This window comes from Pelophylax lessonae, assembly GCF_965119305.1.
Source record: "Pelophylax lessonae genome assembly, chromosome: 3".
NCBI classification, from domain to species: Eukaryota; Metazoa; Chordata; class Amphibia; order Anura; family Ranidae; genus Pelophylax; species Pelophylax lessonae.
Window position 1 is genome coordinate 619,369,196 of NC_138770.1, and position 24,366 is coordinate 619,393,561.

Here is a 24,366-nt window from a genome sequence, read left to right on the forward strand (position 1 = left end):
GCATCCAACACACTCAGAATTGTCAGATGTAAAGCTCCTGTTGGGAGGCTGTAGCTCTTGCTAAAGATCCAAGGAACGGACTCCAGTATGGGGGGGGATAAGCTGGTATTTGTTTCCACTTTTTGTAGTCAGAGTCACTTTACACCACACTGGAAAATGCCAGCTAGAATTGGATTAGCTGCAATGGTCAATACACTTCCACTTTTTCTTTAATGCAGTGTTTTCAAACTATGGCTAGTCACATCTCACTATCACTAGTCATTCTTAGCAGCTAGTGGAAAGTATTAGTTCTGTAATCTGAATATGCTCTGTAAAACAGAAGCAAGATTCTAAGCCTTAAAAAAAAAGAAGGAATCCCATGGGGGGGGGGGAGAAGTGTTTCCTTTGCTGCTTTAAGTGTCCCCGGCATTCCTGTAATCTTGCTTTCTCCTTTCTATAGGTGATTACTGCAAAACGGTACATGGACATCTTCATTGATAAAACTACTATGTCTTGAAGATAGTAAACCCATCATATCTGACAGTAAACTTTACAAAAATTGTAAAATGCAAACCTGAGCAGAAGGCTGCATGTACCCATGTACCATGTTTTCCTGAGTGCGCTGGTAGCCACTGAACCTATGGTGCTGAATAAGAGCTCCAACATCCCAGCCTCTGCATTTTGTACTTCTTGACTAGTTGCAGCCCATACACGGAGCAAATATCTTTTCTGCAACCACCTGTTGAAGCTATTGTATTCTCCCGGCGGGGGAAGCCAGTGATTATTGCTAGCGGCTATACTAGACACTAACAATATAACCACATGAAAAATCCGGCAGGCTGGTTGTACCAAAGTTGATTGACCAATCAACCTGGTAAATTCAGCCTGCTCATACATAGTTTGAATCTTGACCGGTTCCTACTGAACCGGCTAAGATTTGAGCGGTCTATGGCTGCCTAAGTCTTTCCACTCAGCACCGAAGAACGCAGGGCTAGGGGAGGGAAGATACTTCAACAGTGGGGTTCTGCCACCTTTCTCCAGGGGCACCAAGTGTACAAAAAAAAAAAAAGCCTGGCAGTGTTTGTTTTTGTCAGTTTTATAAGCCATCATATTGTATGACAGATTTGTTTTAAACTATAAGATAGGAGGAAATAGGAAGTCTCAGGTTTCCAGTGTATTTCTAAGGATGCATTCACACCATTGAAATGAATGGGTTTGTGCTGGTTGAGCATCAACTTCGAGCTACAAAATGCTCAGGTGTGAATGCAGTCTAAAGGGGACAGAATGAGAAAGCAAAAAACTTGTTTTTGCAAACTTGTTTGCTTTACAGAGATACATTCCCACTTAAGGACCAAACCTATTTCTGACACGTTGTTTACAAGTTAAAATCAGAATTTTTTGCTAGAAAATTACTTAGAACCCCCAAACATTATATATATATATATGCAAAGACTCTGGAGAATAAAATGGCGGTCGTTGCAATATTTTTTGTCACGCGGTATTTGCGCAGCGGTCTTTCAAACTGAAAAAATACATTTCACTGCATTTTAAAAAAACAAAACAGTAAAGTTTTCCCAATTTTTTTGTATATTGTGAAAGATGTCAGGCCGTGTAAATAGATACCCAATGTGTTACGGTTTAAAATTTCACGCACTCGTGGAATGGTGACAAACGACGGTACCTAAAAATCTCCATAGGCGAGGCTTTAAAAATTTTTATCGGTTACCAGTTTAGAGTTACAGAGAAGGTCTTTTTTTTTTTTCGCTTCCGGGTTACTACATCTAAGACCCGATCAAAGCCGAATCCGGCTTCGTTCAGGACTCCAATCAGTCGGCGGATGTGTCGGCTGGTTGCTTGGGTCTCCCAGGCAGAGCCACGGAAGGCGGCTCACTGGGATAACGGCCGAACAGCTGCTGAGCCGCATCGGCTGTTATCTCCTGGAAGCCGACCACCGGCTCTAAGAAAACGGTACCGTGTTGATGCCTGCAGCTGTAGGCATCCTCCTGGTACAACTACTTCTGCAAGCAGACGTACAGGTACATCGGTTTGCAGGAAGTGGTTGAATAAGCATAGGTGTTTTTAAGTGTGCGCTATTTAGAGACAGTGTCACCCTGAAAAAAATTAAAATAAATACCGTACGTAAAGTTTTAAATACCTGCCCATCTGCCTTTAGCAGTTCACCCCTGTATTCAAGAGATGCTGATGACTGACCAATCTTCACAGCTAATGTTTCTGGAAGGGTGGTCCATTTCTGAGCTCTGTGGTTCCTGTGAGACACAGCAGTGACGTATGGACCAGATAAAGAAACCACAGTACTCATAGCTGAGGACCAGGCATACGACACATTTGGAAGTGTGCCAGATGCTGAAGATAATTTTAGTTGTTGTCTCTTGATTACAACATAGAACTGCAGCACAGGCAACATAAGATATGATATTTAAAGCGACTGTCACATAATGATACAAAAGAAAGCATGAAAAATAAAACTTTTAAATACTTCTATGTACAGCACCCAGCTACAGTAGTAGTATTGGTCATTAGTGATGCAGGAAATGGTCCATAACACTTCTTTTTTTCTTGCCTCCCTGAACAGCCTTTAAGTGTCTTCCCTTAATTTATTTTTTTCTCCGCTCCTCTGCACTGTATACTATCTCCTTCAATATGGCCGCGGAGCCCCTAGGAGTACAAACATCCAGTACCCTACTTCCAAGCATGCTCCCTGGTCCACCTGTCATACAAGTGATAATACAGCGAGCATACCCTTCCACACAGTCATACCGAGGGAAAATACCACAACTGATACCCATCTCACACTTTGGGAAACACTGCTGTAGTGTTAATAAATAAGCCTCGGTATGCTTTTTTCTGTAGTCATGCTTGGACAGTGAAGACTCCCTCCCAACTATTAATTTCACAATGCATAGTCCTGGCAGGAGGAATCACTTTTTTTGCGCCGTGGTGAAGTGTTGGACTTTGTAGGTGACGGCGACGCTGTACCAGAAGATTCACTTCCACCATCCCCAGGTGAGGAGCTTAAATGAGGTACTTGTGATACTTTACGTCTGCCAAGAAAGGCTCCTTCAAAGCCACTTCTCCGCTTTGTCTCTGGCTTGGTCTCGTTTTCCTCCTCTATGATCCTCTTCCTGACATCAGCATTATCAGGCAAACTGCAGGAATCAAAAATAGCCTCAGCACCCTTGCTTCCTTTTAGAGCAATTGTGGGTGTTTTTTCAGCAGAGCAGCTTTCCTGGTCATTTGGTTTTGGGTCACTTTTCACCATCAAACTCCCAGTTTCCAGGCTAACTTTTTCTGAGTTGCTTTTGTTGAAAGTGAATGATTGGAAATCACGGTAACCATGGAAGCTCTCGGTGCGCCGGGCCCGTGCTAAGAGGGGGCTCTCACGATAAGGCCTCACTGAGCCATATGTGGCAGCTTCGTGTATTGTTTCATGGTGGAGTTGTAAACTGTAAGGAATGACAGAAGATTAAAAGAGCTACACCAAACAAATACACAAGACTATTACACTAACAATTATCCACACCAACCTTGCTATACTGTAAGATTACACAGAATTTAGTCAAGTGACATTACTTTGCAGGACCTGCAGACTCCACCTAAAGCGGCTTTCACACTGCAGCTCATGTATTTTTACACCACAAAACACATTGTATGCTTTAAATGCATTGCATGCAGCACATAAAGCCATGAATAGCTGGTTGTTAAGTACATCATTGGGACCCGGGTGGTTGTTAAGGAGTCCGAACCCGTGGGCCTCCTTAACCACCCACTGATATAACCACCAGTGATAACGCCTCTCCGGTGGTCAGCATGCTCCAGCTTAGGAGTGATGCTACCACTGGAGGGGCAGGAGGCAGAGAAACAGCTGGTGGTACAGCAGGTAGCATTGGCTGGAGGTGAGAGGCGGGGAAAGGCCAGATCCAAGGGGAGGAGGCTTGGGAATGCCGGATCTGAGGGGAGTAGGCAGGGGAAGGCCGGATCAGAGGGGAGGAGGCAGGGGAAGGCCGGATCCGAGGGGAGGAGGGCGGGGGGGGGGCGGGAGGGAAGGCCGGATCAGAGGGGAGGAGGCCGGATCCTAGGGGAGGAGGCGGGGGGGGGGGAGGCCGGATCCGAGGGAAGGAGGCGGGGGGAAGGCCGGATCTGAGGGGAGGAGGTGGGGGGAACCCGTCATCCCATCAGCGGGCTGTCAGTTACAGGACAAGGACCGGGGACACCTCTCGACATCTCTACCCAGATCGGGTACTTGGACCCTTTTATCCCTATATGATCGAAGGGATAAATAATATTTATATATTAATATATTTGATCCTCCTCCTCCCATTGGCCCGCAAAGCCCCATCTTTTCTTACATTGGTCACAGAAGACCCTGTTGGTACTTTATGACAAAATATCTGGAGATTCTTCTCACCCTTTGACCCACCCGCACAGATCTGTCACACGTGTAAGGGACGCCACAGCGGCCTTTTGTACTGGCATCCTCGTTAAAACTCCCCTGGGGAAGGTGTTTCTTGGCAGCCTAGCTCCTTCCACACACACACCATCTTCTACAGCAGATCTACAACCATTCTTCTTAATTTTACCTGCTGCGACTCCCTTGTCGCCCTCTATAATCATTCGGAAATCAATGTTCTCCATCTGCATACCCCTGAAGAAAGGCACTCTCGTCTGAAACACGTCGGTTGGAGGATTTCCTCATCTTTCATCATATACCCCACAGTATATGTACTCCTTACATCTCACACATGGCTTCATATCCATGGTATACACACCTTTGTAAATGTTGTTTTGTTAATTGTATATTGATTGATCTCATGATCTATTTTATCTTGCTATAAATAATCTATTTTACTCTTTTTTGGAAGTGTGATTTCCGTTAAAGTCCCACCCCCAGGGGGAACATTTTGTCTTGTTACAGTCCTTTGGGATGTTGGCAACCCACCTCCAGGATTTCCTCTAACTGGGGACAAGCTACACACAGAACACCAGTTCCTGGATTACCTTGTCCAAAAGTTCCAGCTGTTCTGGGGGAACAGTTTCAGGGTCCAAAGACCCCTGCAAACCCCTAATCCAGTTTGTCACCGCTTGTTAGACTAAAACAGACACAAACACCGGTTTCAAAACGGAACCCACCAACACGTGAAGAAAGGGATTCCACCCGCCTGTCCACCTGATCCGTAAAGACCGGGGAATCTTCCACAGGCACAAGAGTAGGTTTGTTTAATCTGGAGACAGGATGGTCCACTTTAGGTGGCACCGTCCAACGGTTCAAAACCATTTCAGCAAAAGGATACCGGCTTTTAAAGCATTTTGGCACTACTAACACATGCTTCACGCGCCGCCATTGGTCATTTGCAATATCGTGAAAAGTGTCGGGACAAGGGAAAACCTTGCCAGGTTTCTGAGACTTTTGGGAGCCAAAAGAAACCCGCGTCCCTGCCTGTGTGGGCTCATCAGCCAATTTTAAAGTTTCCCTCACTGAAATAATCAGGGCTTTCACTAAAGCGCATTCCCGTGCTGCAGCTGAAGAGGACAGGTCCTCTTCACCATCTGACTGCGAGGACAGTGACCCTTAGGTAGGGGAGCATCCGGGGCAACCTCATCAACCTCTGAAACAGAGGACACCCCCAAAGATGAAGAAGGCAGCGGCCGTTTCCAGCTAACCACCTTTTTCATGACTAAATCAACTTTTGTCGCCAGGCTTTCCAGAGCTGCTGAAATCGGGCCAGCGACTGTGATCCGGACTGTCCGTGAGTCGCACAAAGTGGGTCTGAGGGTGAGTTCAGAGTCTGGGACTCCATGTTACAAAAGTCCTGTTGCTTTAGGAAAGCGCTGATCACAGTTCCCACCGCCAATCGCAGCGGTCTGCAGAGTCCCTCTTTAAACTACACTAACAGCCGAGTGTGAAAGGATATGTCCGCAAGGACCCTAGTACTGTACCACCTCAGAAAAAAGACCTCCTGATCGATCCCAGCAGCATGGAGAAACAGGAAATGACCTCGGCCAGCAGCAGAAAGCAGAGCACAGGAAGTGATCTCGCCTGAATGTAAGGTCACGCTGCACAGTGGCTGGGCCTAGTGCGGGACTATAACCGGCTCACGTTCGTAGGCCAGGCTGTGGGGACCATAAGGATCTAGATTATCCAGTGGGAAGTCCCAGCCGGCATTGTTGCTTGTAGATCACCAGGAAATTCTTCCCTGAACACTAGCTAGCAAGTGAGTAAAGAGAAATAAAAGAAAATATTCTGAAAAGAATAAAAAAACTGAGACCGGAGTCCCAGCAAATCCTACTCCTTCTCTAGGCACAAACAAACTGATGTGCTGGGATGTGTCTGTAAGGGTTATGTCTAGAGGAACAGCCCCGTGGGCGTGTATATGCTAAAACTTTGTACTAACGTACAGCCTAGACTACTGCAGGTGGCAGCATAACTCACACAGCTCATGAAGATGAGGCTGCGTCTGTCAATGGACGATCGAGAAAACTATCTTTTTGGCACCACTAAAGGATCCCCCACCAAGGCTCAGGGTACCTATCAGCTGAGAGAGATAACAGGGACCCCCCAAAGACTCACCCTACCGACCGGAGGAGCACCGAGAATTCAAACCCAGCATCATCAGGGATGCTATCCCTGTTCACATGTCCCAGGCATAGGAAGAGGAAACTAAGGAGGAAGAGGAAAAGCTTCGGCATCTCCATGAGGCCACAGTCCTCCAGCATCACCGTGACATCATCCACTACACAAACATGGCTGCCAACCAGAGACCAGCTAGACTAAAAGGAAAATGACCCCCGTGACATCATTCGGCTACACAAACATGGCCGCCAACCGGAGACCGGCTAGACGAAGGGAAAACGGCCACCATCAGCTACACTGAAGCATGCTGCCAGGATGTTTCCTGTGCCCTCTGCAATGCTACACCCTCTGCAAGGGACCCCTCCCCCCGTGAAGGTAGGACATTAGGGGAGACTCTGCTACACACTCTGCACAGGTCCCTGCACTGGGACCCCCCTGCACTATACCAGCACTGCAAACAGTAGGGCATGCACCTAGGGGTCTCCTACACTGGAACCCCTCCAGACTTCCAGGGCGGGATACACACTATCCCAGGACCCTTACACAGTGGGGATGGGGGGGGGGGGGGGAGAGACCCAAGGGGTCTCTGCTGCATTCTCTGCCCTGCGACCCCCACCAGACTCCAGGTCAAAGACAGGGGGGAAGGGAGTGGGGGAAGGGGAGAGGGGGGACTGTACTTACCCTTTCATGGTGCGGGCAGCGCTCCAGACAAAACTCCTCGCAACCAGTAGGGGAGCTGGTGGCCAAGGGGCCACTGCAACTCCGACCCAACCACAGTCGTATGCGACCCTTGCGAGAGGTTTAATTTGCGTGCCAGCCTCTGTCTGTGGGGCTATGTCGCGGCCGACCTAACGCGTAGCTGTGGTCTGCACATGCTCGCTGGCTGGGCTGGGGGGACCACAGGATCTAGATTATCCAACCAGTCGCCCAGCCCGGCAGTTGATTGTAGATCTCTTGAGAGAAAAAACAAAAAAAGGTGTAAGGAAGGAGAAAGTTGCTAGGACCAGAGATCCCAGCTGGGAGCCTAGGTCCTTAACGCTGACTAGACTATGGTTATATACCAGCTGAGGAAGGCCCAAGGGCAAAGCTAGGTGTTTTTATTTTGCCTAGTCCTACTCCTGGAGGCGGCAATATAACCCACTAGTTAGGATTTATGGAGCACTGTGTCCGTTGATGAACAAAAGAGAAAACACTTTTGCTGCCACACCCCCTTTCAATTTATAGCTTTTACTGCAGTCATTTATTTCTGCCACTAGAAGTTGCCAGTCTTCTAGATTGAATGACAACTAGTGTCATTGAACTCGCTTTTAATGAGCTCCAGCTGTCATGGACACTGCCCCTGGGGTGTGTCATCATGGCAGTCTGTGCTCATAGTGCTACAGCACTAAAATGCTGGTGCACATTATTACGTGAGGTCTGTTACCACACCCCTGGAAAAAAAGGTAGGTGTGTGTAAACTTTATGTGCAGGGGGAAGTTTAAGCATGGGCCAATTCACATTTTGCACTCCAGCATAAAGTGAATCTTAAATAATACTTACAAGTACACACAACTATAAGGGAATGGAGTGTAACAGAGTTGTTCTAGTTTACCTGGAACTGGAATCACGAAGGCGACTTTGGTAAACCACAGAGGTGGCTGGGCTGATGTTTGGCGTAGCACATCGTGAAGCACTAAGGTCACACTGATCCAGTAACTTCAACAGCTCCTCTTCTGTCGGGCCACCAGCATCTGGAAAAACCAAAGCAGATATATTCTAATCGGTGGTGTTCCTGGATCAAGCAGGGGCTTCATTTGATGCTTCACATTCAAATTCAACTGCACAGTTCCCATCTTTACCACAGCTGGTGGAGCAGAGGGAGCAGCAAATGACTGTATTGCCACTGTGCATACGGAGAGCACTTAAGAGTTTCTGTAATGTTTTCAGCATACACCAGTGACAGGCTGTTGGAAAAAGTAACAATATATTACAGCTGCCATGCTGCCAATCCAACGACCAAAAAGCTGAAACCAGATGCTCATCAAATCAGGAATACTACAATTGCTATCCACATCCCCTCCCCCCTGACTGTCACTTACCTTTGTCCTCTATCTTTAAAACCATGTCCATGGCGGTGGTCAGGTCCCACATTTGAATGCTGCCATTGGAATGTCCAGTAAAGAGGTAGCGCCGAGGCCTGGAGCCCATACGACTAGATCCTTCACATTCCCGTACAGTAAAGCATGTGATGGTAGTGCAGTCTACGGCCTGGATTTCACAGATTCTGCGCAAGAAAAATGGTCCGCAAGTGTTTTTAATTAAGCTGCTATATACTGTATAATATGATAACAATAAATCGGCGCAATCAGAAATAAACAATATATTGCAGTGAATTGTGTAAACCCTAATGGCAGCTTACATAAAGTGCCTTTCACTAACCACAAACCAAAATTAAAGAATCAATGCAGAGCCAAAAGCCTAAGAAATATATGCTTATCCGGATAAAATAGTTACTATTCCTTATAAGGTGCAATATTATAATAGAAAAATAAGTGAATGAAAATGTCAGCCAGAGTTATAAAAAGGATGTGATAAATTATAATAGTACAATTTCACTAATAAAATGAGACTTCACTCCATAATAATAGGGTGCATAGAAAGACCCACTACATGTGCTATAAGGACGTTTTTATTCAGTTATTGGAATTGCACTATTATAATTTTTCACATCCTTTGCATATCTCTGGCTGACGTTTTTATTCACTTATTTTTCTATTATAATATTGCACCTTATAAGGAATATTAACTATTTTATTCGGATAAGCATATATTTCTTAGGCTGTTTGGCGCTCTTTATTTAATACTGTATATTATAGCGCAGCTCGGGACTCACGTGATCAGCTGCTGCTTCTCTCCTCCCTCGATCTGATTGACTGCAGGGCTAAGAATCCCTCACTAACGTCAGCAAGAAGGCGGAGAGGAAAGGAGGAAAGAGGGGGCGCTCACGTGCGTGCTGAGCGACGCTCTGAAACAGTGAGTGTATTCACACAGCGGCTTGTACAGAGGGGAGGGCACTGACAGGCAGGGAGAAAAGTCCTGTACGCAGACCAACTAATCGACGGAGCAACTAATCGATAAAGAAAATCGTTGACAACGATTTTCATTATTGATTATTATCGATTTAGTCGATTCGGCCCTAGACACGTGTATATACGGCTATAGGGCATTTGGCAATTGGTTAAGAACATATTTTGTTCACCCTCTTGACCCTGGTTCCAATTTGGTGTGAAGGGATTAACTGAATTCAAAGCTAAACCTTTACCACCTGCTTCAACCCTGGCTGATGACACTTAAATGAAGGCATTCCCACTGGACAGGGAAAGGAGGCGGCATGGTCAGGTGTAATTTAAGATATTTTCTAGAATAAACCAATTAAAGAAATGGCATGACTTGGCAAAGCCTGATCAACTGAGCTGTCCTTTCATCAGGACATATTTCTACAAACTGGTAATCTTTTAGTGCTAGCCAAAAAACTGAATTTTTGTAAAATCTTACCGTAAAATTCCTCTCTGAGTCCTCCGACAGTCGCCGCCACTTCATAATCTTCACTAATGGGGTAATTGACCTTTGCTCCGCAGGATTAGCTAGGCAACGAGATTTGTTAATATCAAAGCTTTTAGCATATCACACCCCTAGGGGGTGGTCCCCTCAGTCAATACCTCCCTGCTTCCTGCATTCTCAACTCAGTTTCAGTAGCGTAGCAGTAGAGTACATAAACCCCAAAAGAGGGGCGGGGGCGGCGACTGTCGGAGGACTCAGAGAAAGGAATTTTACGGTAAGATTTTACAAAAATTCCGTTTTCTCTTACGTCCTCCGACAGTCGCCGCCACTTCATAATCTTCACTAATGGGGACGTCCCAGAGCAGTGTAGACATGAGGGGTGGGAACAACGCAGCCGCGCCTAAAGCAACGCAGTACCCACATCAGAAAAAGGAAACTTACCAAAGTAAGAGAACCAACTGGGCAACAGGAAAAAACGTGCTCAACAGGAGCAACAACCCAGGAAAGAACAAGTAACCTAGGGGGTAAAAACACCCCAACAGCCAAGGACCCAAACAAGGGACCCTAAGGCACTGCCGCACTAAGAACTTTACGGCCAAAGGAAGCATCTGCCGATGCCTGAACATCCACCTTGTAAAATTTTTAGAAGGTGTGAACGGACGACCAAGTCGCCGCCTTACACACCTGGGCCACAGAAGCCTGATGACGATAGGCCCAAGACGTACTCAGAGACCTGGTAGAGTGCGCCTTCACAGGGAAAGGAGGAACCTTCCCCTTCAAAGCATAGGCTTGCACAATGGTCTGTCTGATCCATTTGGCGATGGTCGCAGCCGACGCCGCCATGCCCTTCCGAGGACCCTCTGGAAGGACAAATAGAGAATCCGACTTGCGAAAGGATTTCGACGATGACAAGTAAACTCTGATCGCCCGAACAACATCCAAGGAATGCAAAGCCACCTCCTTTGGATGCTTAGGCTTCGCGCAAAGCGAAGGTAAGACAATGTCCTCATTGAGGTGAAATTCCGAGATCCTCTTCGGAAGAAAAGAAGGGTTAGGTCGTAAGACCACCTTATCCAAGTGAATCACCAAGTAGGGAGAGCTGCAAGACAAGGCCGCCAGCTCCGATACCCTGCGAGCCGAAGTGATCGCCACCAAAAAGGCAACCTTCTTGGACAACAGAGACAACGAGATCTCCCTGATCTTCTCAAAGGGAGCATGTTGCAACACGGACAGAACAAGGTTCAAGTCCCATGGAGGTAAAGGGTCCCTCCGAGGAGGGGCCAAGTGTCGCACCCCTTGAACAAAGGTTCTAACCAAAGAATTAGACGCCACAGGACGTTGAAAGAGAACGGCCAGCGCAGAAATCAGACCCTTAATCGTGGCCAACGCCAAACGCTGGTCCACGCCCGTTTGAAGGAAAGCCAACACTCTCGATACAGAGTATGAGCGAGGGGAATACCCCCTGGACTCACACCAGGCAAAATACGCCTTCCAAGTACGGTAGTAAATCTTCCCCGAAGAGGCTTTTCTAGTCTTGATCAAAGTGGGAATGACCTCAGGGGAGAGACCGCTATCCTTCAGGACCTGGCTTTCAACAGCCAGGCCGTTAAAGCCAGCGACTGTAAAGCAGGATGGAATATCGGTCCTTGAGACAGGAGATCTCCTCGAAGAGGTAGACACCACGGAGCGTCGACCGCCAGATTCACGAGGTCTGCGTACCAAGACCAGCGAGGCCAGTCTGGCGCCACCAGAATCACCGTGTGCGGTTCCGAGGCCAACCTGCGAAGGAGCCTGGACAGCAGCTGAATCGGTGGAAAGGCATACATCAGACGATACTGGTGCCAGGGCGCCACTAACGCGTCTGAGGCGTCTGCCCGAGGATCGCGCGTCCTTGCTACGAACCTTTCCACCTTGTTGTTTAGACGAGACGCGAACAGGTCCACATCTGGGGAACCCCACTTCGCGCACAACATCTGAAAAACATCCGGGTGAAGGGACCATTCCCCCTGGTCCAGGGTCTGGCGACTCAGATAATCTGCCTGCCAGTTCTCCACCCCCGGAATGTGTACTGCAGATATCGCCGGGACGTGCATCTCGGCCCAAGACAGAATGTCGGCTACTTCCCGAGCCGCTCGGGCACTCCTGGTGCCCCCTTGGTGGTTGATGTAGGCCACCGCTGTGGCATTGTCCGTCTGCACCTGAACCGGACGGCCCTGAAGCCTGTCCGTCCAACGCAGGCAGAGATTTATCGCTCGCAATTCCAGAATGTTGATCGGAAGGGAGGATTCCTCCTCCGACTAAGTTCCCTGGGCGGACAGAACGCCCAGAACACCACCCCAGCCCGACAGGCTGGCATCCGTGGTGATCACCGTCCACGACAAAGGACGAAAGGACTTGCCCCCCGACACCGCCGGGGACTGGAGCCACCACAAAAGACCCCTTCGGGTGAGGCGGCTCAACAAAATCCGCAGATCCAGAGATTGCGGGCGCCCATCCCACTTGGCCAGGATCTCCGCCTGAAGATCCCGTGTGTGAAACTGGGCGAAGGGAATCGCCTCGAAAGCCGAGACCATCAATCCCAGACACCTCATACACGTCCGGAGGGACGAGCACTGATTGTCCCTAAGGGACCTGACTTCGCCCTGAAGTGTCCGGAACTTGTCTTCCGGCAGGAAGACCTTCGCTTGAACAGAGTCCAGGATCATCCCCAGGTAGGGAAGACGAACCGACGGACACAGCGTCGACTTTGGAAAATTTATCGTCCAACCGAACTCTTGCAGAGTCTGCATCGTGATGGACAGGTCGTTCACCAGGCCCTGACTGGTCGCAGACCGAATCAAGATATCATCCAGATACCCCAAGACAGAGATGCCCTGGGCTCTCAATAAAGCCAGGACCGGCGCAAGCACCTTGCGAGACCAAAGGGTAACGCCACGAATTGGTAATGATCCTCCGCAATGGCAAATCGAAGGTACCTCTGGTGACCCTCGAAAATGGGGATGTTAAGGTACGCATCCTTCAAGTCGATGGAGGCCATGAATTCCCCCGGAACCAGGGCAGCCACCACTGAGCGCAGGGATTCCATGCGGAACTTGCGAACCCGCACAAAGCGGTTCAGAGCTTTTAAGTCCAAAATCGGACGTACCTTGCCCTCCTTTCTGGGCACAGTGAACAGATTGGAATAGAACCACCGAAATCTGTCCCGATGAGGCACCGGAACCACCACTCCCTGGGCCCGCAGGTCCTCGCACCGCCAGGTGCAGATCCTGCGAGCACTCCGGAGACAGCTGAAGATTTGAGGGAAAAAATCTGCTCGCCGGCCAAGAGAGAAACTCGATCTTGTATCCAGATCGAACGATTTCCTGAACCCACCTGTCCCGAATGCGGGCCAGCCAGGGTTGAAGAAAACCGAGCAAACGTCCCCCCACCCCAGAACCGGGTGAGGGCGCCCCTTCAGGCCGAATTGGTATGGGCAGCGGACCCGGACTGGCCGGACTTCTGCTTACCCGCCCACGGCTTCTTCTGGGAGCCTTGGCCCTTGAAGGGCGTGCCCTTATATTGCGACCGAAAGGCACGAAAGGACCCCTGAGAGGGCCTAAATGAGGTATTCTTCTTACCGCGAACAAACTTATTCTTGTGAGTTTGGGGTAAGAGAGTGCTCTTACCCCCGGAAATTCCCTTTATCAGAGTATCCAAAGACTCGCCAAAAAGGCGAGATCCCGCGTAGGGCAAATTAGCTAAAGTCTTGCGAGATGATTGGTCAACCGACCAACATTTCAGCCATATCAGGCGACGGTTCAATACCGCCACACTTGAGAGGCTTGCAGCCAAAGGGACTAAATCAAAGTCTGCATCACACAAATACATGACACCCTGCTGAATTTGATCCACCATAGCCAATGTTGTCGGTGGAGCAGAGTCAGCCACCAGGGTGCGCCTGAGCACCTGCGCCCAATCCGCAATAGCCTGGGCTGCCAAAATGGAAGCAAAAATAGGCTTCAGCATAGAACCAGCAACCGTATAAGCATGACAGGCAAGAGACTCCAATCTCCTGTCCGTAGGGTCCCGGAACACCGGGGTATCCTCAGCAGGGATCGCAGTAGATTTATTCAAAACCGCCACCGCGTGATCCACCTGAGGCGGCACACACCAACGCTCATCAGTGGTGGGTGTAAAGGGATAACGCAGCTTGAACTTACTTGGCACAGTAAAAGGCTTCTTTAAATTGCGCCATTGCTCATCAACAGCGCGCTGAAATTCCGCAGGGCAGGGAAAAACCTGCGCTGTTTTGCGTTTCCTTTGCGTCCCATAAGAGGACATCAAAGCAGGAGGACATCAAAGCAGGAGGACATCAAAGCAGGAGGACATGGTTCATCCTGCAAACGCAGCGTTTCCTTGATAGAAGCAACCAACTCATCCATGAGTGCAAGCTCTTCAGGCGAGCCAGGGGGAGAATTATCAACCCCTTCTACCTCAGCCTCCCCCTCAGACCCCCCAAGGTCCAGAGATGAGCGAGACCCTGAGAAGGGCACTCCAGCCATAGCAGCCCCATTGCCCCCTGAATCAGAGGAAATAGACAATCTGGGCCGTTTTGCGGATCGATCAGCCATTAGCATCTGCACCTGAGAAGCCAAGTTCGCCACAATAGCAGCCAGATCAGCCCCCTCGGGGGATGCAGCAGCCCCTTGGCCCCCCACCAAGGTGGGAGGAAACTTGCAATCCTGAGAATCCATGCCCCAGCAATAATTGAAAAAAAGAGCACTGCCCCTTTAAGACCGCGGCAAACGTAGCCCACCGCACACTACTGTACGTACCGACCCCCACAGGGATAAGGACACTGAGCAAGGAAATACAGGAAAAGGTAAAAACCTGGAGAGACCACACAGGCTGCTGCCAACGATCGCTGTTCCAGAGCAAAAGGAAGTGATGCAATGACTGACCGCCCTATAAAGCCTATGCAGGCTACACAAACATGGCCGCTCGGCTGAGGCATTTTAGGCAATGAGAAGATGGCGCCGACATGTGGCTGTATGATCGATCGCCGCCAAAACGGCGGCGTTTGGCGCCAAAACACCGCGCCGTACCACACGGGGTCGGTCACCATAATTTGCCGCAAAAAAATGGCGGGCCGCAGTAGCGTCCGCCGCACAGCATGTCTAAGCCCAGTCTGCCCCATACCCTCACATAGCAGAGCGGGAGAGCCCCCCCCCGCAGCCCACAGAAAGGCAGCTATTCCACACAGGAATCTGACAGGGAGCTCAGCACATACACAGACATGCAGGGTCGCACAGTCACAGACTGACACCCAAAACAGACAGGTCCCCACATAGAATTGCACTTACCAGTCCAGATGGCGTGGGGAGCCTTCTCCAGCGACCAAACCGCTGCACTGAGGACAGGGAGTGTCGCAGCCAGGATGCAGTGGAACTGCGGTGCGAAACCGCAAATGGCGTCCGGTGAGGTAGCCACCTCACAGGCAGCATCCCTGCAGCGAACAGGGATGGGTCATTCAATATGCCAGGGAAACCTGAGCTGAACGCTCGATGGCAGGCTGGGAAGCCCCTGGCTCTGAACCCTGGGATCCAGGGTGGCCAGTCCAAGACCCAGCTCCGCATGATCATCTTCATCCGAAGAAACTAAACTAATGCTGAGAAAAAGAACAGCTAAGTAAAAGAAAGAGAAAAATACTCAAAATAAAATCAAAAAGAGGATAGAAGGCTGAGACTGAAAGCCCCAGCACAGGATCAGCCAGCTACTCCTAAGCTAGGCATTAGAAACTGAGTTGAGAATGCAGGAAGCAGGGAGGTATTGACTGAGGGGGACACCCCCTAGGGGTGTGATATGCTAAAAGCTTTGATATTAACAAATCTTGTTGCCTAGCTACTCCTGCGGAGCAAAGGTCAATTACCCCATTAGTGAAGATTATGAAGTGGCGGCGACTGTCGGAGGACGTAAGAGAAATTAAAGCTGCTGCTATAGGGAACTTTTACTTTTCCCATTCAGATGGTGCTTATACATATTAGGCTGGTTAAATATATACAAACGGTTTACAAAATATTCTGTGAACATCATAGTATCAGGTTTCCCATTAGGTAGACATTAAATGGGGTGTTTAGGTTGACCCTCTCACTACATAACTAAATAGAAAGTGCAAGCACAGTGTGTGGCCATGTTAAAGAGACAATGTACTTATGCCCAGGTCGTTAGAATTGACAGTAAATGCCAATAGCCTACCCCCCCCCCCCCTCCTTACCTAGCAAGATACATACTGGCTGACCTACCCTCCTGTCTCTGCAAGCCATTGCCCTATTGGAGTGGGACTTCTCGGTACTGAGGAGCATGTGACCTCCACCATGTAACAGCCATGTGGGGGGGTCAAGCTCCGACATGAACACCAAAGCTTACCCGGGGTTGCATCAGGATTACAGTTACCTTTTTCCAGTTGAAGAAAGTCTCACAAACAGCTTGTTAGTAATGGGAACCACCTTCTGGATAAACACCTGTTGATCGTCTCTCTCTCCGAAAGGTCCTGTAGGCACATAAATTAACAAAAAATTCAACACGTGAGTGACTCGGTACTGTAAAAAGATTGCTGCCAGCTATAAAAAAATATATTAACCTACTACAAGACAACTTTATGGTCCAGTTCATTGAGGCCCCGAGTAGGAATGATGCTCTGCTGGACCTGCTAATCTCAAACCATGCAAAGCTGAACATCTTGGTAGCAGTGACCATAACAAGATTTAACCCCTTCATGCCTAAGCCTTTTTCTGACATTTGTTGCTTACAAGTTAAAATCAGTATTTTTTGCTAGAAAATTACTTGCAGCCCCCAAACATTATATATATATTTTTAGCAGAGACCCTGGAGAATACAATGGCGATCATCGCAATATTTTATGTCACACGGTATTTGTGCAGCGGTCTTTCAAATGCAATTTTTTTGAAAGCAATACACCCATGAACTAAAAACAAAAAAAAAAAAAAAACAGTAAAGTTAGCCCAATTGTTTTATATAAAATGGGAAAGATTCTGTTACGCTAAGTAAATAGATACCCAACAAGTCACTCTTTAAAATAGCGCACACTCGTGGAATGGTGACACACTACAGTACTTAAAAATCTCCATAGGCGAAGTTTTAGAAAATGGTAACAGTTACCTGTTTAGTTACAGAGGAGGTCTAGTGCTAGAATTATTGCTCTCACTCTAATGATCGTGGCGATACCTCACATGTGTGGTTTGAACACTTTTACATATGTGGCCGGCGACTTGCATATGCATAGAAATCAAAAGCTGGCACATGATCACTCCTTCCTATGGAATTTATTTTGCACTGAAGCAGTTACAACATCTTGGAAATGCTAAGGCCTTCCGGCCTAAGCCTTCCTCATAGCGTACCACTTAACCACTTAAGCCCCAGCCCTATTTCGGACACTTTTTGTTTACAAGTTAAAACCAGTATTTTTTCCTAGAAAACTACTTAGAACCCCCAAACATTATGTATATATTTTTTAGCAAAGACTCTGGAGAATAAAATGTCGGTCATTACAATATTTTTTGTCACAAAGTATTTGCGCCGTGGTCTTTAAAACGCCATTTTTTTGGAAAAATTTTGAAAAATCACATTTCACTGCATTTAAAAAATACTAAACAGTAAAGTTAGCCCATTTTTTTTTGTATATTGTGAAAGATGATGTCACGCCGAGTAAATAGATACCCAACATGTTACGGTTTAAAATTGCACCCCCCCGTGGGATGGCGACAAACTACGGTCAATAGAGATCTCAATAGGCGACGCTTTAAATTTTACTAACGTTTACCAGTTTATTATTGCCCACGCTCTGGCGATCGCGGCGATACCTCACATGTGTGGTTTGAACAGCGATTTCATTCGCGGCTCGACTTCCGTATACATTTTTTTTTTTGCACGAGCTAACGGTGACGGGGGCGGATAAATTTTTTATTTTTTTTTCCTATTTATTTATTTATTTTTTTTAACTTTATTACAGGTTTTTTTAAAAAAAAAAATCTGATCACTTTTAATGCTGTCACAAGCAATGTAAACATCCCTTGTGACACCAATATGCAGTGACAGGTACTCTTTATGGAGGGATCGAGGGTCTAAAAGACCCTAGACCCCTCCACTACACTTCCATGTATGCAAAACGCCGAAAACAGCTGACAGATTTTACGATCGTAAAATCCTTTTCTCTGAAGTTCATTGACAGATGCAGCTCCATCTAGTCAGAGACTATAGGGTTATGCTCCTATCAGGACAGTGTTGCCAACCGCCCGTTTAATTTACGGGCAGCCCGTAAATTTCAGCCCATTTTCGGGTTGCCGTAAATGCCCGTTGCGGGCAGCCAGAGCCTGTAAAAAAAATGATTGCGGGCCGACATCATAGCGCATGCGCCGTTCCGATGCCTGCCCGGCTCTGGAAAACTCATACGACTCCGGCCAGGCGGGCCCATGTGCAGTTACGTAATGGCGCTGCCTGGCGCTATTTTAAAATCAGAGGCACTCGTAAAAACTTGGCTGTGCCAGTAAATTTAGAGTATCGTGTCAGTGAATATTAGTCTGTTAGGTTGGCAACACTATCAGGAATTCGCACTAGGCAGGAAAAAAGCTTAGCCACACCTATGGGGGCTGTCCCTGCAGGCATATCCCCACACACCCTGCTATAATCAAGCAGTTTAGTTGCAAGCAGTGTTTACAATAGAAAAAACCCCATTCACTCAGAATTAGAGGGACAGACGCAGCTCCATCTAGTCATAGACTATAGGCATGTCCCAAAGTAGTGTATTCATGAGGGGTGGGAAGACAACGCAAAGGGAAACTTAACTCCCCAAAGGCTAAACTTAGCCAACCAGGTAACATGGAGCTCAACCAGGAACAACTGGAGCTCACCCTGAAAACACAATACACCCTCAAAAAGAAAAAAAAAAAACAGTTCTCTTTAAACAGCAGCCTGCAAAACCGTGCGGCCAAAGGAAGCATCTGAAGATGCCAACACATCTAATTTGTAGAATTTTGTAAACGTATGCACAGACGACCAAGTTGCCGCCTTGCAAACTTGGAGCACCGACGCCTGATGGTGAAAAGCCCAAGAGGCACTCAGCGCTCTTGTAGAATGTGCCTTAACTGGGAAAGGAGGAACCTGACCCTTCAGTGAATAAGCCTGAACTACCCTCTGCCTGATATATCTAGATATGGTCGCCGCAGACGCAGCCAATCCCTTAAGAGATCCTTCGGTAAGGAGAAAAAGGGTGTCTGATTTTCTAAAAGACACAGTGGTCTCCAGATATATCATCAGGCGATCAGGGTCTATCTTCCTAGAAGTTGACTTCCTAGCCTTCAATAGCGTAGGAATTAGAGTCAGAAAGACCTCTATCTTGCAACACCTGGATTTCAACGGCCAAGCTTTTAAAGCCAGCGACTGTAAAGCAGGAAGGAAGATCGGACCTTGAGACAGCAGATCTAAACAAATAAGGAAGAACTGACCCCCTATTAGAGGAAAAAAGAGGAATTAAAAGATCTACTAGAACAGGAAATTAGACAAGATTTCAATAGGGTGCCAAGAGAGAAATATGTGGAAGGTAATAAAATTGGGAAAAACCTGGCAAGAATTCTTAAAAAAAAAAATAAAGCAATGAATTACATAGATAAGATTAAAAATAAAAGTGGGGAACTGGTCCACTCAACTACCGAAATAGCAAGGGAATTTCAAAAATACTACGGTAGCTTATATGCGGTAAGAGGTGAGGATAAACAAGATAATGGTTCTGATAGAGGAGAGAAGATCAAAGCATATTTAGAAAACGCAAAAATGAAAAAAATAGAAAAGGAAAAATTAACATTACTTGAGGCTCCAATTACAGAACAGGAGATATTAAGAGCTTTAAAAGAAACTACTGCAGGGAAAAGCCCAGGACCGGATGGGTTCACCATTAGTTATTATAAACAATACAAGGAGCTCCTTGTCACAAGGCTAGAGGGGTACATGAATGGACTAGGTACCCAATTTAATATGAGTAAAGAAGCCCTTTTGGCATCTATCACAATCATCTTAAAAGAAGAAAAAGATCCAACGCTGTGTTCTAGTTACAGACCGATCTCGCTTTTAAACGCAGATACCAAATTATTTACAAAAATACTAGCAACAAGAATGAAAGGGTTGATGAATGAGTGGATCCATAATGACCAGGTGGGTTTTATACCTGGAAGGCAAGGCAGAAACAACGGTATTAGAATGATCCTCTTGATGAAACAAATGCTTAAAAACAAGACCCCAAGTGTGATACTGTCAATAGATGCTGAGAAAGCATTTGACAGGGTCAATTGGGAGTTTATGATAAGAACACTAGAGGAACTGGGTTTAGGGCCAAGAATGGTGGCATGGATTAAGACATTGTATAGCCAACCCTCAGCAAAAATAAAAATAAATGGGACATTGTCTGATTCATTTGAAACGTACAATGGAACGAGACAGGGATGTCCCCTGTCCCCAATGCTGTTTGTCATCTCTTTAGAACCACTACTTGCAACAATAAGATGATGTACGGACGTCAAAGGGATAGAAGTTGGGGAGGCAGAGCATAAGGTCGCGGCTTTTGCCGATGACTTGCTGCTCTACGTCTCCAACCCTAGAATTTCCTTGCCAAACATAATTAGATTTCTGAAGCAATATGGAGAACTCTCAAACTTAAAAATCAACCAAACAAAATCGGAGATATTAAAGTGGAGTTCCACCCTAATTTTATACTTACCTCCATCTTCTCGCTCCGGGTCACCTGAAAAAGAAATGGATAATCGCATTTATTTTTTTTACTTACCTCGTAGCGAAGAAAAAATGGATTTTTGTAAGATCTTACCGTAAAATCCTTTTCTCTTAAGCTCATTGACAGACGTAGTCCTCGTTGATTAACAACAACTCGGGTTATACTGCCCTCTACAGGAGTAGGACTAGACAGGAAAGAAAACATTCTGGCCACACCTTAGGGGCAGTCCCACAGGGTATATCCTCTCTCTCTCTGCTACAGCTAATCAGTTATGTCACAAAGCAGTGTTTAGAGAATTTAACCCAACCCAACTCAAAAACAGAGGGGCGGGTACTACGTCTGTCAATGAGCTTAAGAGAAAAGGATTTTACGGTAAGATCTTACAAAAATCCATTTTTCTCTGTCGCTCATTGACAGACGTAGTCCTCGTTGATTAATAACAACTCGGGACGTCCCAAAGCAGTACCACAAATGAGGGGTGGGAAAATGGAAATCAAAATCCAATCTAGAAGGCCCAACCGGTGCCAACTAGAAGTTTTAAAGGCTCATCAATCACACGATGAGACTCAACTGAAATTCCAACCGAAAAAAACCCTCGAGGTAGACCACCGGTCTCCTCAAATTGCGGCCTGCAAAACCTTGCGGCCAAATGAGGCATCCGCCGATGCCATCACAGTACTTCCTGGGCGGTAAGCCCAGGAAGTACTGAGCGCTCGAGTGGAGTGCGCCTTAACAGGGAACGGAGGATTCCGACCCTTAATAGAATAAGCCTGTACCACCGTCTGTCTAATCCATTTGGAGATAGTCGTGGCAGATGCAGGCGACCCCTTTCTGGGGCCATCCGTGATCACAAAAAGTGAATCCGTCTTACGGAACGTTTCCGTAGCCTTCAGGTATACCCTGATTGCCCGAACCACATCCAAGGAATGCAACGCATATTCCCGAGGATGATTGGGCTGAGGACACAAGGAAGGTAGCACAATATCTTCATTCAGATGAAAGTCTGAAACCACCTTAGGAAGAAAGGATGGCTTCGGATGAAGAACTACCTTATCCCTATGAACCACTAGATATGGGGAATGGCATGATAATGCAGCCAGTTCTGACACCCTGCGTGCAGAAGTGATAGCCACCAAGAAGGCCACCTTCTGGGATAATGTAAGCAAGGGAATCTCCCTGATATTTTCAAAGGGAGGTTTCTGCAGAACCGACAAAACCAAATTAAGATCCCAAGGTGGTAAGGGCGCGCGGACTGGCGGAGCCAAGTCCCGCACCCCCTGGATGAAATTCCACACCAAGGAATGAGTAGCCAAAGGCTTCTGAAAGAAGATTGCTAATGCTGAAACCTGACCCTTGATGGTGCTCAAGGATAGTTTGTGCTCAACCCCCTTTTGCAGAAAAGCCAAGATTCGGGTCACCGAATAGGTACGTGGGGGAAATCCCAAAGATTCACACCACGCAATATAAGTCTTCCATGTGCGATAATAGACTTTGCTGGAAGTCGCTTTCCTTGCTTTAATTAGAGTAGGAATAACTGAAGCTGACAACCCTCTGCCCTTCAGTACCTGGGTCTCAATGGCCAGGCCATTAAAACCAGCAACTGTAAAGCACGATGGAAGATCGGTCCTTGAGACCGCAGATCCTCCCTGAGAAGAAGTCTCCAAGGAGCGTCCGCGACTAGCATGTCCAAGTCGGCCTGACGAGGCTAGTCTAGAATTTCCAGGATAACTGGAGTTCCCTCCATCTCTATCCTGCGGAGAATCTCGGCAGCAACTTGAGAAGGGGGAAGACGTATAGTAGCTGATACTGCCTTATTAGGCCATTCAGCGCGTTTGCTGCGTCCACTAGAGGATCGCGGGCGCGCGTTACCAACCTCCGCGCCATCCCGTTGAGCCGATATGCCAAAAGATCCACCTCCGGGATGCTCTGATGAAGACACAGATGGTGAAATCCTTGGTGATCGACCCAAGTCATCACCCTGATATTGTCTGACTGGATCCGAACCAGGCTGCCCTAGAGCTGCTTGGTCCAGGCAATCCGACAAAGTCTGATCGCTCTCTGTTCCCACACATTTATCAGAAACTTGCTTCTTATCAGGAGTGATGATTTCTCCTGGTTGAGCATTAGAGACAGAAGTCACCAGGCTAGAGGCTCCTTGGTCTGTTTGCTCAACCGGATCCGATTCCTGTAGGGAACTGAGACTAATCTTTGGAAAAGGTAAAGAAAATGATCTGTTCAGGGAACGGGAACTACCGCTCCCTGTAGCATCTAAATGTTGGAAGGGAAGAATCGCACCGGTAGCAGTGATCAGTGGTCCTTTAGCTTTAGCAGCCTGCAGCAAAAAAGTGCTCTTGCCCCCAGTGACATCCTTAATGATCTCATCTAAGGTGGCCCCAAATAGGCGATTCCCCTGAAAGGGGAGATTCGCCAAGGCTTTTTTGGAACCTAGATCCGCCGACCAGCATTTTAACCACAGCACACGTCTGAGGATTACCGCTGACATCGATGCATGCCCTAACAAGGGGGTGGCATCCAGGGCTGCATCACAGACGAACTGCAGTCCTTGTATAATTTGTTCCATCAAATCAGATGCTGCCTGGGGGATACCTTTCCCCTTTAGGTCATGGCGTACCAATCTTGCCCATTCCGTTAATGTCTGTGAAACTAAACCAATGACAATCACTGGTCTAAAGGCTGACCCTATCAGGGAAAAAATAGTGCGGGACTCCGCTTCCATCTTCCGATCCACCGGATCCTTAAAGGACGGAGCGTCCTCCAACGGGATAACAGTGGCTTTATTCAGTCTGGAAATAGGTGGATCCACCACTGGTGGTACCGTCCATTTCTTAATGAGGGATTCCTCAAACGGATAGCGTCTAGCAATGCGCTTGGAAACAGTAAAGGTACGTTTTAAATGATCCCATTCCTCTTTAATGTTATTACCAAACCATTTGGGTAAGGGAAAAACCTTCGCCATCTTGGTCGGTTTACTAGTACCAAAGGGAAGTTCCATCTCGGTTGCCTCTGCCGGTTAAACCTCAAGTCTTAAGGTTTCCCGGACCGCCACAACTAGTGCGTCCACCAATGCTTCTTCTTGTGCTATGGCGGAGGCAGGAACATCCTCCTCACTGTCTGAGGGAACTTTACCTGAGACAACAGCCCCTGCAGAGGGACCTGCAGCTGCAATGACCATCTCAGAATCTGAAGCATCAGATGAAATAGGGGTAGGCGGGGGTCGCTTTCTTGACCCCCGTCCCTGACAGGCCATCTCCACCCGAGACACCAAAGACTCCAAAACTGCTGTGAATGCATCAATACTCTGAACTGGAGGGTCCTGCGGCCACCTCGAGGGGATCAGGTGGAGGTACCTGTGTGGCAGGGTCCATGATTATTCCAGACACTTGCCGGAAAAAATTAATTTGCCAAAAAAAAATAAAAAACTTTTTTTTTTTTTTTTCCTTTAGACCCCCAGCGCCCCCTC

General features: G+C 47.5%; 1 protein-coding gene across 1 annotated transcript in view; it reads right to left on the reverse strand.

Moving 5' to 3' along the window:
- Positions 1 to 2,490: 2,490 nt before the first annotated feature.
- The window catches only part of KCTD3 (potassium channel tetramerization domain containing 3), a 133,136-nt gene continuing 111,260 nt past the window's right edge, over positions 2,491 to 24,366 (reverse strand). Inside the window, exons 15-18 of the mRNA XM_082249836.1 lie at positions 16,541 to 16,637; positions 8,647 to 8,831; positions 8,160 to 8,298; positions 2,491 to 3,443 (exon numbers count right to left, since the gene is read on the reverse strand). Coding sequence (XP_082105962.1) covers positions 2,891 to 3,443; positions 8,160 to 8,298; positions 8,647 to 8,831; positions 16,541 to 16,637 — 974 coding nt within the window. The 3' untranslated portion in view covers positions 2,491 to 2,890. The remainder of the gene's footprint in view (positions 3,444 to 8,159; positions 8,299 to 8,646; positions 8,832 to 16,540; positions 16,638 to 24,366) is intronic.